Source organism: Manis pentadactyla, chromosome 10 (genome assembly GCF_030020395.1).
Source record: "Manis pentadactyla isolate mManPen7 chromosome 10, mManPen7.hap1, whole genome shotgun sequence".
Lineage (NCBI taxonomy): Eukaryota > Metazoa > Chordata > Mammalia > Pholidota > Manidae > Manis > Manis pentadactyla.
The window spans coordinates 72,226,834-72,244,806 of record NC_080028.1 but is presented as its reverse complement, the minus strand read 5'-3'; the positions used below and the strand labels follow the sequence as shown (position 1 = coordinate 72,244,806).

Sequence of the window (17,973 nt, the reverse complement as noted above, 5' to 3'; positions counted from 1 at the left end):
AAATCTGCTCTTACTACCTTACTATTAATATAATAATATTTTATAAATTTATCATAAACTTTTATATATGGGATATTTGTCAATATAAATTTTATTTTGATCATAAATTCTTCCTATGAGAGGGTTACCAGAGGTGTCTTCTAATATTATAAGCAACATAAGGGGGGCCCTGGGCAGTGGGGACTATTAATCTTTATTACTTTGCTGTTTCATATAAGTTTCTTGGGAGAATGGGTTTTTCCATGGCCTAGGTTCCCATAACTCCTTCTCTGCCAATATTCTAAAGAAATCCTGGTTAGTCATGTTTGAATTGTTACAAAGGGGAGGACAAACTGCATCTAGTTTTAAGAGAGGCCTGGGCTGTTCTGCCTCACTTATTTGTGGCAGTACGCCTGGAACGGTTGGTCCCATAACACTGCTTTCATTTCCGGAATTGCTGCTTTGATCAATATTTTGGGTTATGTTATTTACTAAAAGTGAATAAATCTTAATTACATAAGATTTCCCATATATGAGCCCAATCACCAACATCATAACTGCAAAAATAAGTGCGGGAATTAGCAGGGGCCAGCTATGAGGTTTCCTGTTTTCAGGATTCCTCCTCGTGCCTGGACCTTGTCAAACAGCATGAGCAGCATGGCCTGCATCAGCTCGGTCTGCAGTGCCAGGTGCTGTTTTAAGTGCTGACACAGTCTCCGGTCTAGGAGCTGTACGCTGTGGTGAAGAGAGAGATGTTATCACAGATATTATCTGTAAACAGTGTCAGGAAGCGGTATAACTCATGACCAGAGGAGCTATTTAGGTGGTCAGTGGCAGCCTTTCTGAGACAACAGAAAACGGAGGCCATGGCGATAGTTCCAGAGTTGGGAGCAGGGACAGTGGCTGGGGGTGAGGACCTTGCAGGCACAGGAGCAAAGGCCCAAAGGCAGACACAAGCCTAATGTTTTCATGAGCAGAGAAGAGCCAGCTGTGGCCAGAGGTTTAAAAAGGAAAGTGGGATAAATTGACATTAAGAGACAGCAGAAAGGAAGATCTTTCATGGCCTTTTAAAATGTTTTTGTTAAAATACTAATGGAAGTCACTATAGAATTTCAGGCAGAAGGAAGTGATTTTATTTGCCATGTGGAAGATGCATGATAAGTAGTTTGGGCCCTGGTAGATTCCGTTTTCCTCACTGAATGAATATAAGTGCTCCTTGGCGCGGGTTAGAGGGAGTTGTGTACCAAGGAGGGCCTCTCTCAGTAGTCATTTTGGAGAGGGGGAGAAAACGACGTGTGAGAGCTGTGCCGGGCAGTTCTGAAGTCTGGGAAATTGTGGTTAGGAATTTGAAGCAAGGCCAGTCAGCACAGTTGTGTCTGTCCAGCAACATTCAGTCTTGAGGTGTGGACCTAAAATCAGTGGATAGAGAGTAAACCCAACCTGGTTAAATGGCACAGGGAACAGGAGGAGCAGGGGGCTGACTACAGGCCCTGATGAGGCAGACGATCCAGAGTGGGTGCGGTTGGCACGGGAGCAGGGACAGCACTGTGCTCGCAGCCGAGATCTAGGGGCAAGAGCAGTTCCGGGTTGTGATAAGGTGTGACCCCCTGAGGTTGGGTGTGGGGGAAGAGTACATTGCAAGGTCAGCACCTCGGGTGGCACCCTCCCCACCTCAGGCCTAGACAGATACAGTTACATGTGAGAGGACCTTCCCAGAGAGCTGCTGTGGAGGGTAGCCCAGCACTGGGCAGGAGACTCCATGAGGGCAAGCATGTGCAGGAGACCGAGTTCGAGTGGGCCTCTGGGAGGATGGGGGCTGACTGTGGGGTGGGGCTGCGGTGAAGTAGAGGAGAGGTGGCAGGCAAACGGGGAGGAGACATAACGTTAGTCCTGATAGAAGAGAGGTCCACTCAGTGTCCCCCTCAGCTGAGTTGTGGTGCCCAAGGGAGTGCAAAGGTTCTCCTCAGGTGGCCAAAGGACAGCTCGGGCTCTGCTGCAGTGGTGGGGGGGCAGGCTCACCTGGAGCACAGGGGTTAGGACCCAGTCACCCGTGTGCTTCCTTACCAAGGGGTGAGCTGGATAGTGGTGTGGGCTAAGGGATCCTGTGGGGATGCGTTTGCAAGCTCACCTCCCCCCAGTTCATTACCGCCTGCTTTGACACCTTTTGCTTGTGGGCCTAGTTTCCACTTCTTTGCAGTCTCTCCATTCTAGGCACATCCACACCCACCTTTGGTCAGAACACCCCTGGGGTAGGTGCATTGGGCAGCAGCCTCTCCTCTGTGGTGTCCTCAGCACCTGCCCAGGGCTTTGCTGGACCTGGAACCTTTGGTAAGCCACAAGTCTCTCTAGTCAGGGTGACCTGGATATTCCTTGAAGATGGGGTGGGGTTGTTGGGGTAGCATTGTCTATTTTCCTTGGTCCTTGTCTCCACCGCAAAAAAGAATCAAAAGGCAGAGACACAGCAGTGAAGCAGAGGAAAAGTTTTATTTAAAGTGCTTACAGAAAAAGTGCAGGCAACTTCAGAGAGAGACAGCACCCTGAAAGGTTGAAAAGAAAGTTTAAAGTGAAAAGGTTATGCACTTAGAAAGTGCAGGCGACATCAGGGAGAGGAGCGCCCTGAGAGCTTGGGGGTTCCCCCTTTTAAGGATTCTTCAGGAATGTGACTAAGGGCTGGTGTTGCAGACCTGTTGGGTGGTCTTTGAATAATACTTAGAACTAACTTAACACAAGCAACTTCCTGCTGTGATTTCTCCCTGGGAGCTGAGCCTTCTTGGTCTGGGAGCATATCAAACAAGACTGCCTGGGGGTGCGCCCCCAGGGTGGGCTGAGATATTGTCTGTTTGCTAAAGAGTAAGTTAAGAATCTTACTTCTTAACTTCCTGGGTATTAAAACACAATCTTATTTTTAAGATGAAATCCTTCCTGCCTGTGACTATGTTGTTTATGCTGGGCTGGCTTGCCATTATTAATCGCCCAGATTGCAAACTACTTGATTAGGGCCAAAGGAGAAAAAAAAAAAAACAGCATGTAGGTTAAGTCAAAAAAATAAGGTAGGCCTGCATGATTAACACAATAAAGCCATGGGTTATGCTGAGGTACTATCCTTTCTCTGGGGAATATTCAAACATTCCAGGACAACATTTTAAAATTCCATATCCAAATCTCACCTGCAATCCCAGAGGTGTCCTGACGTGTGCTGGCCATGTGAAAGATAGAGGGTGTGTGCTCTGGCCAACCACATCCACGGAGTTCGGATTCAACTTTCCCCAGAAAGGGTTCCTGAGACCAGTTCTCCCACTACGTACAGATCCAACGCCGAATGTCCCAGTGGTGGAGCTGCTGTGGGGGGTAGTCATGCTCATCCGAACGCCCCGAATGCCAGCAGGACCTGCTGACACCCTGGATGTAAAGGGCAATGAGGTGGTGCTGCCAAAGACTGACCTACAGGTCCCGCTGCTGGTGGTCAGGGTCATAGCTGCAAAGGCCAAGGTGATGGCTGCAAAAAAGGAGGAAACATGGATCATTGTCCAACCGCATACACAAAAGTAAATTCGAAATGGATCAAAGACCTGAATGTAAGTCATGAAACCATAAAACTCTTAGAAAAAAACATGCAAATATCTCTTGGACATAAACATGAGCAGCTTCTTCATGAACATATTTCCCCAGGGAAGTGAAACAAAAACAGAAAAGAAAAAATGGGACTACATTAAGCTTAAAAGCTTCTGTACAGTAAAGAACACCATCAACAGAACAAAAGGACATCCTACAATAAGGGAGAATATATTCATAAATGAAAGATCTGACAAAGGGTTGACAACCAAATATATAAAGAGTTAACACGGATCAACAAACAAAAAATAAATAATCCAATTAAAAAATGGGCAGAGGAGCTGAACAGACAGTTCTCCAAAGAAGAATTTCGATAGCCAATAGACACATGAAAATCTGCGCCACATCGCTTGTCATCAAAGAAATGCAAATTAAAACCACAATGAGGTATCACCTCACACCAGTAAGGATCGCCGCCATCCAAAACACAAACAACAACAAATGTTGGCGAGGATGTGGAGAAAGGGGAACCTCCTATGATGGTTGTGGTAATGTAAAATCGTTCAACCATTGTGGAAAGCAATATGAAGTTTCCTCAAAAACGTCAAAATGGAAATACCATTTGACACAGAAATACCGCTCCGTGGAATTTACTCTAGGAATACAGCAGCCCAGTATGAAAAAGACATATGCACCACTATGTTTATCTCAGCACTACTTACAACAGCCAAGAAATGGAAACAACCTACATGTCCATCAGTAGATGAACGGATAAAAAAATGTGATACATATGCACAATGGAATATAATTCAGCCATAAGAAGAAAACAAATCCTACCATTTACAACAACACGGATGGAGCTAGAGGGGACTATGCTCATGAAATAACGCAGGAGGAAAAAGACAAATAACAAATGATTTCACTCACATGTGGAGCATAAGAACAAAGAAAAACTGAAGGAAGAAAAGAGCAGCAGAATTACAGAACCCAAAAATGAACTGACAGTTACCAAAGGGAAAGGTACTGAAGAGGATGGGAGGTAAGGGATGGATAAGGGTTGGGAAAAAGAAACGGGGCCTTAAGATTGGCATGTATAACTTAGGGGGGGCACGGGAAGGTCTGAGCAGCAAAGAGAAGAAAAGTAGTGATTCTACAGTACCTCAGTACACTGATGGACAGTGACTGTAATGGGGTATGGGGGGTTATTTGGTGAAGGGGAAGCCTAGTAAACATAATGACCTGCATGTCATTGTAGACTGACACCAGAAAAAATACATTCTAAAAGGCCATGAATGATCTTCTTTTCTGCCTGTCTCTTAATGTCATTTTATCCCACTTTCCTTTTGAAACCTCTAGCCACACCTGGCTCTTCTCTGCTCATGAAAACATGAGCGCATCTCTGCCTTCGGGCCTTTACTCCTGTGCCGGCAACACACTCACACACAGCCGCTGTCCCCGGTCCCAACTCTGGAACTGCGGCCATGGCCTCAGTTTGCTATTGTGTCAGAAACGCTGCCGCTGACAACCTAAATAGCTCTTCTGGTCTTGAGTTACACTGTTACCAGACGCCGTTTATGGATAACTTCGGTGATAACATCTAAATCTTCACCACAGCTTACAGCTCCAAAAGCAGAGACTGTGTCAGCACTTAAAACAGCACCTTGCACTGCAGACCGAGGCCATTCCAAACCTCACCTGCAATCCCAGACGTGTCCTGAGGTGTACTGGCCAGGTGGAAGGTAGAGGGTGTGCTCTGGCCAGCTGCATCCAGGGAGCTCGGTTTCAACGCTCCCCAGAAAGGGTTCTTGAGACCAGTTCTCCCACTCCGACCTGACCCAACGCCGAATGCCCCAGAGGTGGAGCTGCTGTGGGGTGCAGCCATGCTCATCCCAAAACCCCCACTGCCAGTGGGGCCTGCTGATGCCCTGGATGTGAAGGGCGAGGAGAGGGTGCTGCCGTTCACTGATGTATTGTTCCCACAGCTGGTGGTTTGGGTCACGGCTCCAAAGCCCGAGGTCATGGCTGTAAGAAAGGAGGAAACATGGATCATTGCCTAGCCCCACACACAAAAGTAAATTCAAAATGGATCGAACCCCTGAATGTAAGCCATGAAACCATAAAACTCTTAGAGAAAGACAGGCAGAAGTCCCTTGGACATATACATGAGTGACTTCCCATGAATATATCTCTCCAGGCAAGGGAAAGAAAAGCAAAAATGAACAAAGGGGACGATATCAAGCTTTAAAGCTTCTGTACAGTAAAGGGCACCACCAATAGAACAAAAGGGCATTCTCCAGTATGGGAGAATATATTCATAAATGACAGATCCGATTAAGGGTTGACGTCCAAAATATATAAAGAGCTAACACACCTCAACAAACAAAAAGCAAATATTGCAATAAAAAAATGGCCAGGGGAGCTGAACAGGCAGTTCTCCAAAGAAATTCTGATGGCAAATACACATGAAAGGATGCGCCACATCGCTTGCCATCAGAGAAATGCAAACTAAAAGCACAATGAGATATCACCTCACACCAGTAAGGATCACCGCCATCCAAAACACAAACAACAACAAATGTTGGCGAGGATGTGGAGAAAGGGGAAACTCCTATGACGGTCGTGGTAATGTAAGATCGTTCAACCATTGTGGAAAGCAATATGGAGGATCCTCAAAAAGCTCAAAATAGAAATACCATTTGACACAGAAATACCGCTCCGTGGAATTTAATCAAGGAATACAGCAGCCCAGTATGAAAAAGACGTATGCACCCCTATGTTTATCGCAGCACTATTTACAACAGCCAAGAAATGGAAACAACCTACATGTCCATCAGCAGATGAATGTATGCACAATGGAATATAATTCAGCCATGTGAAGAAAACAAATCCTACCATTTGCAACAACATGGATGGAGCTAGAGGGAACTATGCTCAGTGAAATAAACCAGGTGGAGAAAGACAAGTAGCAAATGATATCACTCATATGTGGAGCATAAGAACAAAGAAAAACTGAAGGAAGAAAATAGCTGCAGAATTACAGAACCAAAAAAAGAAATAACAGCAAAGGGAAAGTGACTGAGGAGTATGGGAGGGAAGGGAGGGATAAGGGATGGGGAAAAGAAACGGGGCCTTATGATTGGCATGTATAATGTAGGGGGGGCACGGGAAGTTCTGAGCAACACACAGAGGACAAGTAGTGATTCTACAGTACCTCAGTACACTGATGGACAGTGACTGTAATGGGGTATGGGGGATCATTTGGGGAAGGGGGAAGCCTAGTAAACATAATGATCTGCATGTCATTGTAGACTGATACCAAAAATAAGTACATTTTAAAAGGCCATGAATGATCTTCTTTTCTGCCTGTCTCTTAATGTCATTTTATCCCACTTTCCTTTCTAAACCTCCAGCCACACCTGGCTCTTCTCTGCTCATGAAAACATGAGCGCATCTCTGCCTTCGGGCCTTTACTCCTATGCCGCCAACACACTCACACACAGCTGCTGTCCCTACTCCCAACTCTGGAACTGCGGCCATGGCCTCAGTTTGCTATTGTGTCAGAAAGGCTGCCACTGACTACATAAATAGGTCCTCCGGTTATGGGATTCACTGCTACCTGACGCTGTTTACAGATAATTCTGTGATAACATCTAAATCTTCACCACAGCATACAGCTCCAAAAGCGGAGACTGTGTCGGTACCTAAGACAGCGCCTGGCACTGCAGACCGAGCCCATTCCAAATCTCACCTGAAAACCCGGGCGTGTTGTGATGCGTGCTGGCCACATGGAAACCAGAGCGTGTGCTCTGGCCAGCTGCATCCAGGGAGCTCGGTTTCAACGCTCCCCAGAAAGGGTTCTTGAGACCAGTTCTCCCACTCCGACCTGACCCAACGCCGAATGCCCCAGAGGTGGAGCTGCTGTGGGGTGCAGCCATGCTCATCCCAAAACCCCCACTGCCAGTGGGGCCTGCTGACGCCCTGGATGTGAAGGGCGAGGAGAGGGTGCTGCCGTTCACTGATGTATTGTTCCCACAGCTGGTGGTTTGGGTCACGGCTCCAAAGCCCGAGGTCATGGCTGTAAGAAAGGAGGAAACATGGATCATTGCCTTGCCCCATACACAAAAGTAAATTCAAAATGGATCGAACCCCTGAATGTAAGCCATGAAACCATAAAACTCTTAGAGAAAGACAGGCAGAAGTCCCTTGGACATATACATGAGTGACTTCCAATGAATATATCTCTCCAGGCAAGGGAAAGAAAAGCAAAAATGAACAAAGGGGACGATATCAAGCTTTAAAGCTTCTGTACAGTAAAGGGCACCACCAATAGAACAAAAGGGCATTCTCCAGTATGGGAGAATATATTCATAAATGACAGATCCGATTAAGGGTTGATGTCCAAAATATATAAAGAGCTAACACACCTCAACAAACAAAAAGCAAATATTGCAATAAAAAAATGGCCAGGGGAGCTGAACAGGCAGTTCTCCAAAGAAATTCTGATGGCAAATACACATGAAAGGATGCGCCACATCACTTGCCATCAGAGAAATGCAAACTAAAAGCACAATGAGATATCACCTCACACCAGTAAGGATCACCGCCATCCAAAACACAAACAACAACAAATGTTGGCGAGGATGTGGAGAAAGGGGAAACTCCTATGACGGTCGTGGTAATGTAAGATCGTTCAACCATTGTGGAAAGCAATATGGAGGATCCTCAAAAAGCTCAAAATAGAAATACCATTTGACACAGAAATACCGCTCCGTGGAATTTAATCAAGGAATACAGCAGCCCAGTATGAAAAAGACGTATGTACCCCTATGTTTATCGCAGCACTATTTACAACACCCAAGAAATGGAAACAACCTACATGTCCATCAGCAGATGAATGTATGCACAATGGAATATAATTCAGCCATGTGAAGAAAACAAATCCTACCATTTGCAACAACATGGATGGAGCTAGAGGGAACTATGCTCAGTGAAATAAACCAGGTGGAGAAAGACAAGTAGCAAATGATATCACTCATATGTGGAGCATAAGAACAAAGAAAAACTGAAGGAAGAAAATAGCTGCAGAATTACAGAACCAAAAAAAGAAATAACAGCAAAGGGAAAGTGACTGAGGAGTATGGGAGGGAAGGGAGGGATAAGGGATGGGGAAAAGAAACGGGGCCTTATGATTGGCATGTATAATGTAGGGGGGGCACGGGAAGGTCTGAGCAACACACAGAGGACAAGTAGTGATTCTACAGTACCTCAGTACACTGATGGACAGTGACTGTAATGGGGTATGGGGGATCATTTGGGGAAGGGGGAAGCCTAGTAAACATAATGATCTGCATGTCATTGTAGACTGATACCAAAAATAAGTACATTTTAAAAGGCCATGAATGATCTTCTTTTCTGCCTGTCTCTTAATGTCATTTTATCCCACTTTCCTTTCTAAACCTCCAGCCACACCTGGCTCTTCTCTGCTCATGAAAACATGAGCGCATCTCTGCCTTCGGGCCTTTACTCCTGTGCCGCCAACACACTCACACACAGCTGCTGTCCCTACTCCCAACTCTGGAACTGCAGCCATGGCCTCAGTTTGCTATTGTGTCAGAAAGGCTGCCACTGACTACATAAATAGCTCCTCCGGTTATGGGATTCACTGCTACCTGACGCTGTTTACAGATAATTCTGTGATAACATCTAAATCTTCACCACAGCATACAGCTCCAAAAGCGGAGACTGTGTCGGTACCTAAGACAGCGCCTGGCACTGCAGACCGAGCCCATTCCAAATCTCACCTGAAAACCCGGGCGTGTTGTGATGCGTGCTGGCCACATGGAAACCAGAGCGTGTGCTCTGGCCAGCTGCATCCAGGGAGCTCGGTTTCAACGCTCCCCAGAAAGGGTTCTTGAGACCAGTTCTCCCACTCCGACCTGACCCAACGCCGAATGCCCCAGAGGTGGAGCTGCTGTGGGGTGCAGCCATGCTCATCCCAAAACCCCCACTGCCAGTGGGGCCTGCTGACGCCCTGGATGTGAAGGGCGAGGAGAGGGTGCTGCCGTTCACTGATGTCTTGTTCCCACAGCTGGTGGTTTGGGTCACGGCTCCAAAGCCCGAGGTCATGGCTGTAAGAAAGGAGGAAACATGGATCATTGCCTTGTCCCATACACAAAAGTAAATTCAAAATGGATCGAACCCATGAATGTAAGCCATGATACCATAAAACTCTTAGAGAAAGACAGGCAAAAGTCCCTTGGACATATACATGAGTGACTTCCCATGAATATATCTCTCCAGGCAAGGGAAAGAAAAGCAAAAATGAACAACTGGGACTATATCCAGCTTAAAAGCTTCTGTACAGTAAAGGGCACCACCAACAGAACAAAAGGGCATCCTCCAGTATGGGAGAATATATTCATAAATGACAGATCCGATTAAGGGTTGACATCCAAAATATATAAAGAGCTAACTCACCTCAACAAACAAAAAGCAAATATTGCAATAAAAAAATGGCCAGGGGAGCTGAACAGGCAGTTCTCCAAAGAAGAAATTCTGATGGCAAATAGACACATGAAAGGATGCGCCACATCGCTTGCCACCAGCGAAATGCAAACTAAAAGCACAATGAGGTATCACCTCACACCAGTAAGGATCACCGCCATCCAAAACACAAACAACAACAAATGTTGTCGAGGATGTGGAGAAAGGGGAACCTCCTATGATGGTCGTGGTAATGTAAAATCGTTCAACCATTGTGGAAAGCAATATCGAGGATCCTGAAAAAGCTCAAAATAGAAATACCATTTGACACAGGAATACCGCTCCGTGGAATTTACTCTAGGAATACATCAGCCCAGTATGAAAAAGACGTATGCACCCCTATATTTATCGCAGCACTACTTACAACAGCCAAGAAATGGAAACAACCTTCATGTCCATCAGTAGATGAACAGGTAAAAAAATGTGATACATATGCACAATGGAATATAATTCAGCCATAAGAAGAAAACAAATCCTACCATTTACAACAACACGGATGGAGCTAGAGGGGACTATGCTCATGAAATAACGCAGGTGGACAAAGATAAATAACAAATGATTTCACTCATATGTGGAGCATAAGAACAAAGAAAAACTGAAGGAAGAAAAGAGCTGCAGAATTGCAGAACCCAAAAATCCTACCATTTGCAGCAACATGGATGGAGATAGAGGGGACTATGCTCAGTGAAATAAGCCAGGTGGAGAAAGACAAGTAAGAAATGATATCACTCATATGTGGAGCATAAGAGCAAAGAAAACTGAAGGAAGAAAAGAGCTGCAGAATTGCAGAACCAAAAAATGAACTAACAGTTACCAAAAGGAAGGGGACTGAGGAGTATGGGAGGGAAGGGAGGGATAAGGGATGGGGAAAAGAAACGGGGCCTTATGATTGGCATGTATAATGTAGGGGGGGCACGGGAAGTTCTGAGCAACACACAGAGGACAAGTAGTGATTCTACAGTACCTCAGTACACTGATGGACAGTGACTGTAATGGGGTATGGGGGATCATTTGGTGAAGGGGGAAGCCTAGTAAACATAATGATCTGCATGTCATTGTAGACTGATACCAAAAATAAGTACATTTTAAAAGGCCATGAATGATCTTCTTTTCTGCCTGTCTCTTAATGTCATTTTATCCCCCTTTCCTTTCTAAACCTCCAGCCACACCTGGCTCTTCTGTGCTCATGAAAACATGAGCGCATCTCTGCCTTCGGGCCTTTACTCCTGTGCCGCCAACACACTCACACACAGCTGCTGTCCCTGCTCCCAACTCTGGAACTGCGGCCATGGCCTCAGTTTGCTATTGTGTCAGAAAGGCTGCCACTGACTACATAAATAGGTCCTCCGGTTATGGGATTCACTGCTACCTGACGCTGTTTACAGATAATTCTGTGATAACATCTAAATCTTCACCACAGCATACAGCTCCAAAAGCGGAGACTGTGTCGGTTCCTAAGACAGCGACTGGCACTGCAGACCGAGCCCATTCCAAATCTCACCTGAAAACCCGGGCGTGTTGTGATGCATGCTGGCCACATGGAAACCAGAGGGTGTGCTCTGGCCAGCTGCACCCAGGGAGTTTGGATTCAAGGCTCCCCAGAAAGGATTCTTGAGACCAGTTCTCCCATTCTGTTCTGACGGAGAGCCAAATGCCCCAGTGGTGGTGATGCTGTGGGGGGCAGCCACGCTTGTGCCAAAACCCCCACTGCCAGTGGGGCCTGCTGACACCCTGAACGTGAAGGGCACTGAGATGGTCCTGCCCAACCCTGAAGTACTGGTCCCACAGGTGGTGGTCTTGGTCACTGCTCCAAAGCCGGAGGTGATGGCTGCAAAAAAGGAGGAAACATGGATCATTGTCTAACTCCATACACAAAAGTAAATTCGAAATTCATCGAACCCCTGAATGGAAGCCATGAAACCATAAAACGCTTACAGAAGGACAGGCGAAAATATCTTGGACATAAACATGAGTGACTTCTTCATGAGCATATCGCTCCAGGGAAAGAAAAGCAAAAATGAACAAATGGGACCATATCAAGCTTAAAAGCTTCTGTACAGTAAAGGGCACCACCAATAGAACAAAAGGGCATCCTCCAGCATGGGAGAATATATTCATAAATGACAGATCCGATTAAGGGTTGACATCCAAAATATATAAAGAGCTAACACACCTCAACAAACAAAAAGCAAATATTGCAATAAAAAAATGGCCAGGGGAGCTGAACAGGCAGTTCTCCAAAGAAGAAATTCTGATGGTAAACAGACACATGAAAGGATGCGCCACATCGCTTGCCCCAGCGAAATGCAAACTAAAAGCACAATGAGGTATCACCTCACACCAGTAAGGATCACCGCCATCCAAAACACAAACAACAACAAATGTTGTCGAGGATGTGGAGAAAGGGGAACCTCCTATGATGGTCGTGGTAATGTAAAATCGTTCAAGCATTGTGGAAAGCAATATGAAGTTTCCTCAAAAACCTAAAAATGGAAATACCGTTTGACACAGAAATATCGTTCCGTGGAATTTACGCTAGGAATACAGCAGCCCAGTATGGAAAAGACGTATGCACCCCTATGATTATCACAGCACTATTTACAACAGCCAAGAAATGGAAACAACCTACATGTCCATCAGTAGATGAATGTATGCACAATGGAATATAATTCAGCCATAAGAAGAAAACAAATCCTACCATTTGCAACAACATGGATGGAGCTAGAGGGAACTATGCTCAGTGAAAAAAGCCAGGTGGAGAAAGACAAGTAACAAATGATATCACTCATATGTGTGAGCATAAGAACAAATGATATCACTCATATGGGAGCATAAGAACAAAGAAAAACTGAAGGAAGGACAGAGCAGCAGAATTACACAACCCAAAAATGAACTAACAGCTACGAAAGTGAAAGGGACTGAGGTGTATGGGTGCGAAAGGAGGGATAAGGGTTGGGGGAAAGAAACGGGGCCTTATGACTGGCATGTATAATGTAGGGGGGGCACGGGAAGGTCTGAGCAACACACAGAGGACAAGTAGTGATTCTACAGTACCTCAGTACACTGATGGACAGTGATTGTAATGGGGTATGGGGAGTCATTTGGTGAAAGGGAAGCCTAGTAAACAATGATCTGCATGTCATTGTAGACTGATACCAAACGTCAGTACATTTTAAAAGGCCATGAATGATCTTCTTTTCTGCCTGTCTCTTAATGTCATTTAATCCCACGTTCCTTTTTAAACCTCCAGCCACACCTGGCTCTTCTCTGCTCATGAAAACATGAGCGCATCTCTGCCTTCGGGCCTTTACTCCTGTGCCGCCAACACACTCACACACAGCCACTGTCCCTGCTCCCAACTCTGGAACTGCGGCCATGGCCTCAGTTTGCTATTGTGTCAGAAAGGCTGCCACTGACTACATAAATAGCTCCTCCGTTTATGGGATTCACTGCTACCTGACGCTGTTTACAGATAATTCTGTGATAACATCTAAATCTTCACCACAGCATACAGCTCCAAAAGCGGAGACTGTGTCGGTTCCTAAGACAGCGCCTGGCACTGCAGACCGAGCCCATTCCAAGTCTCACCTGAAAACCCGGGCGTGTTGTGATGCGTGCCGGCCACATGGAAACCAGAGGGTGTGCTCTGGCCAGCTGCACCCAGGGAGTTTGGATTCAAGGCTCCCCAGAAAGGATTCTTGAGACCAGTTCTCCCACTCCGTTCGGACGGAGAGCCAAATGCCCCATTGGTCGAGATGCTGTGGGGGGCAGCCACACTTGTCCCAAAGCCCGCACTGCCAGTGGGGCCTGCTGACACCCTGAATGTGAAGGGCACTGAGATGGTCCTGCCCAACCCTGAAGTACTGGTCCCACAGGTGGTGGTCTTGGTCACTGCTCCAAAGCCGGAGGTGATGGCTGCAAAAAAGGAGGAAACATGGATCATTGTCTAACTCCATACACAAAAGTAAATTCGAAATTGATCGAACCCCTGAATGGAAGCCATGAAACCATAAAACGCTTACAGAAGTACAGGCGAAAATATCTTGGACATAAACATGAGCGACTTCTTCTTGAGCATAGCGCCCCAGGGAAAGAAAAGCAAAAATGAACAAATGGGACGATATCAAGCTTTAAAGCTTCTGTACAGTAAAGGGCACGACCAACAGAACAAAAGGGCATCCTCCAGTATGGGAGAATATATTCATAAATGACAGATCCGATTAAGGGTTGACATCCAAAATATTTAAAGAGCTAACATACCTCAACAAACAAAAAGCAAATATTGCAATAAAAAAATGGCCAGGGAAGCTGAACAGGCAGTTCTCCAAAGAAGAAATACTGATGGTAAACAGACACATGAAAGGATGCGCCACATCGCTTGCCACCAGCGAAATGCAAACTAAAAGCACAATGAGGTATCACCTCACACCAGTAAGGATCACCGCCATCCAAAACACAAACAACAACAAATGTTGGCGAGGATGTAGAGAAAGGGGAACCTCCTATGATGGTCGTGGTAATGTAACATTTTTCAACCATTGTGGAAAGCAATATCGAGGATCCTCAAAAAGCTCAAAATAGAAATACCATTTGACACAGGAATACCGCTCCATGGAATTTACTCTAGGAATATGCAGGCCAGTATGCAAAAGACGTATGCACCCCTATGTTTATCGCAGCACTATTTACAACAGCCAAGAAATGGAAACAACCTACATGTCCATCAGTAGATGAATGTATGCACAATGGAATATAATTCAGCCATAAGAAGAAAACAAATCCTACCATTTGCAACAACATGGATGGAGCTAGAGGGAACTATGCTCAGTGAAATAAGCCAGGTGGAGAAAGACAAGTAACAAATGATATCACTCATATGTGGAGCATAAGAGCAAAGAAAAACTGAAGGAAGAAAAGAGGTGCAGAATTGCAGAACTAAAAAATGAGCTAACAGTTACCAATGGGAAAGGGACTGAGGAGTATGGGAGGGAGGGGAGGAATAAGGGATGGGGAAAAGAAACGGGGTCTTATGATTGGCATTTATAATGTAGGTTGGGCACAGGAAGGTCTGAGCAACACAGAGAGGACAAGTAGTGATTCTACCGTACCTCAGTACACTGATGGACAGTGACTGTAATGGGTTGTGGGGGTTCATTTGGTGAAGGGGGAAGCCTAGTAAACATAATGATCTGCATGTCATTGTAGACTGATACCAAAAGTCAGTACATTTTAAAAGGCCATGAATGATCTTCTTTTCTGCCTGTCTCTTAATGCCATTTTATCCCACGTTTCTTTTTAAACCTCTAGCCACACCTGGCTCTTCTCTGCTCATGAAAACATGCGCGCATCTCCGCCTTCGGGCCTTTATACCTGGGCCGCCAACACACTCACACACAGCCGCTGTCCCTGCTCCCAACTCTGGAACTGCGGCCATGGCCACAGTTTGCTATTGTGTCAGAAAGGCTGCCACTGACTACATAAATAGCTCCTCCGTTTATGGGATTCACTGCTACCTGACGCTGTTTACAGATAATTCTGTGATAACATCTAAATCTTCACCACAGCATACAGCTCCAAAAGCGGAGACTGTGTCGGTTCCTAAGACAGCGACTCGCACTGCAGATGACGCTGTTTACAGATAATTCTGTGATAACATCTAAATCTTCACCACAGCATACAGCTCCAAAAGCGGAGACTGTGTCGGTTCCTAAGACAGCGACTCGCACTGCAGACCGAGCCCATTCCAAATCTCACCTGAAAATCCGGGCGTGTTTTGATGCGTGCTGGCCACATGGAAACCAGTGGGTGTGCTCTGGCCAGCTGCACCCAGGGAGTTTGGATTCAAGGCTCCCCAGAAAGGATCCTTGAGACCAGTTCTCCCACTGTGTTCTGACGGAGAGCCAAATGCCCCAGTGGTCGAGATGCTGTGGGGGGCAGCCACGCTTGTCCCAAATCCCCCACTGCCAGTGGGGCCTGCTGACACCCTGAATGTGAAGGGCACTGGGATGGTCCTGCCAAACCCTGAAGTACTGGTCCCACAGGTGGTGGTCTGGGTCACTGCTCCAAAGCCGGAGGTGATGGCTGCAAAAAGGAGGAAACATGGATCATTGTCTAACTCCATACACAAAAGTAAATTCGAAATTGATCGAACCCGTGAATGGAAGCCATGAAACCATAAAACGCTTACAGAAGGACAGGCGAAAATATGTTGGACATAAACATGAGCGACTTCGTGAGCATGTCGCTCCAGGGAAAGAAAAGCAAAAATGAACAAATGGGACCATATCAAGCTTAAAAGCTTCTGTACAGTAAAGGGCACCACCAACAGAACAAAAGGGCATCCTCCAGTATGGGAGAATATATTCATAAACGACAGATCCGATTAAGGGTTGACATCCAAAATATATAAAGAGCTAACACACCTCAACAAACAAAAAGCAAATATTGCAATAAAAAAATGGCCAGGGAAGCTGAACAGGCAGTTCTCCAAAGAAGAAATACTGATGGTAAACAGACACATGAAAGGATGCGCCACATCGCTTGCCACCAGCGAAATGCAAACTAAAAGCACAATGAGGTATCACCTCACACCAGTAAGGATCACCGCCATCCAAAACACAAACAACAACAAATGTTGGCGAGGATGTAGAGAAAGGGGAACCTCCTATGATGGTCGTGGTAATGTAACATTTTTCAACCATTGTGGAAAGCAATATCGAGGATCCTCAAAAAGCTCAAAATAGAAATACCATTTGACACAGGAATACCGCTCCATGGAATTTACTCTAGGAATATGCAGGCCAGTATGCAAAAGACGTATGCACCCCTATGTTTATCGCAGCACTATTTACAACAGCCAAGAAATGGAAACAACCTACATGTCCATCAGTAGATGAATGTATGCACAATGGAATATAATTCAGCCATAAGAAGAAAACAAATCCTACCATTTGCAACAACATGGATGGAGCTAGAGGGAACTATGCTCAGTGAAATAAGCCAGGTGGAGAAAGACAAGTAACAAATGATATCACTCATATGTGGAGCATAAGAGCAAAGAAAAACTGAAGGAAGAAAAGAGGTGCAGAATTGCAGAACTAAAAAATGAGCTAACAGTTACCAATGGGAAAGGGACTGAGGAGTATGGGAGGGAGGGGAGGAATAAGGGATGGGGAAAAGAAACGGGGTCTTATGATTGGCATTTATAATGTAGGTTGGGCACAGGAAGGTCTGAGCAACACAGAGAGGACAAGTAGTGATTCTACCGTACCTCAGTACACTGATGGACAGTGACTGTAATGGGTTGTGGGGGTTCATTTGGTGAAGGGGGAAGCCTAGTAAACATAATGATCTGCATGTCATTGTAGACTGATACCAAAAGTCAGTACATTTTAAAAGGCCATGAATGATCTTCTTTTCTGCCTGTCTCTTAATGCCATTTTATCCCACGTTTCTTTTTAAACCTCTAGCCACACCTGGCTCTTCTCTGCTCATGAAAACATGCGCGCATCTCCGCCTTCGGGCCTTTATACCTGGGCCGCCAACACACTCACACACAGCCGCTGTCCCTGCTCCCAACTCTGGAACTGCGGCCATGGCCACAGTTTGCTATTGTGTCAGAAAGGCTGCCACTGACTACATAAATAGCTCCTCCGTTTATGGGATTCACTGCTACCTGACGCTGTTTACAGATAATTCTGTGATAACATCTAAATCTTCACCACAGCATACAGCTCCAAAAGCGGAGACTGTGTCGGTTCCTAAGACAGCGACTCGCACTGCAGACCGAGCCCATTCCAAATCTCACCTGAAAATCCGGGCGTGTTTTGATGCGTGCTGGCCACATGGAAACCAGTGGGTGTGCTCTGGCCAGCTGCACCCAGGGAGTTTGGATTCAAG

The 17,973-nt window shown here is 45.8% G+C and overlaps 1 protein-coding gene across 1 annotated transcript; it reads right to left on the bottom strand.

Moving 5' to 3' along the window:
• Nucleotides 1–26: 26 nt before the first annotated feature.
• LOC130679117 (putative nuclear envelope pore membrane protein POM 121B) lies at nucleotides 27–6,608 on the bottom strand. Its single transcript, XM_057486953.1, has 3 exons — nucleotides 5,227–6,608; nucleotides 3,147–3,475; nucleotides 27–2,516 (listed from the first exon to the last, which is right to left on the bottom strand). The coding sequence occupies exons 1-3, from the start codon at nucleotides 5,579–5,581 to the stop codon at nucleotides 2,499–2,501; spliced, it is 702 nt and encodes a 233-aa protein (XP_057342936.1). The 5' UTR covers nucleotides 5,582–6,608; the 3' UTR covers nucleotides 27–2,498.
• Nucleotides 6,609–17,973: the final 11,365 nt, after the last annotated feature.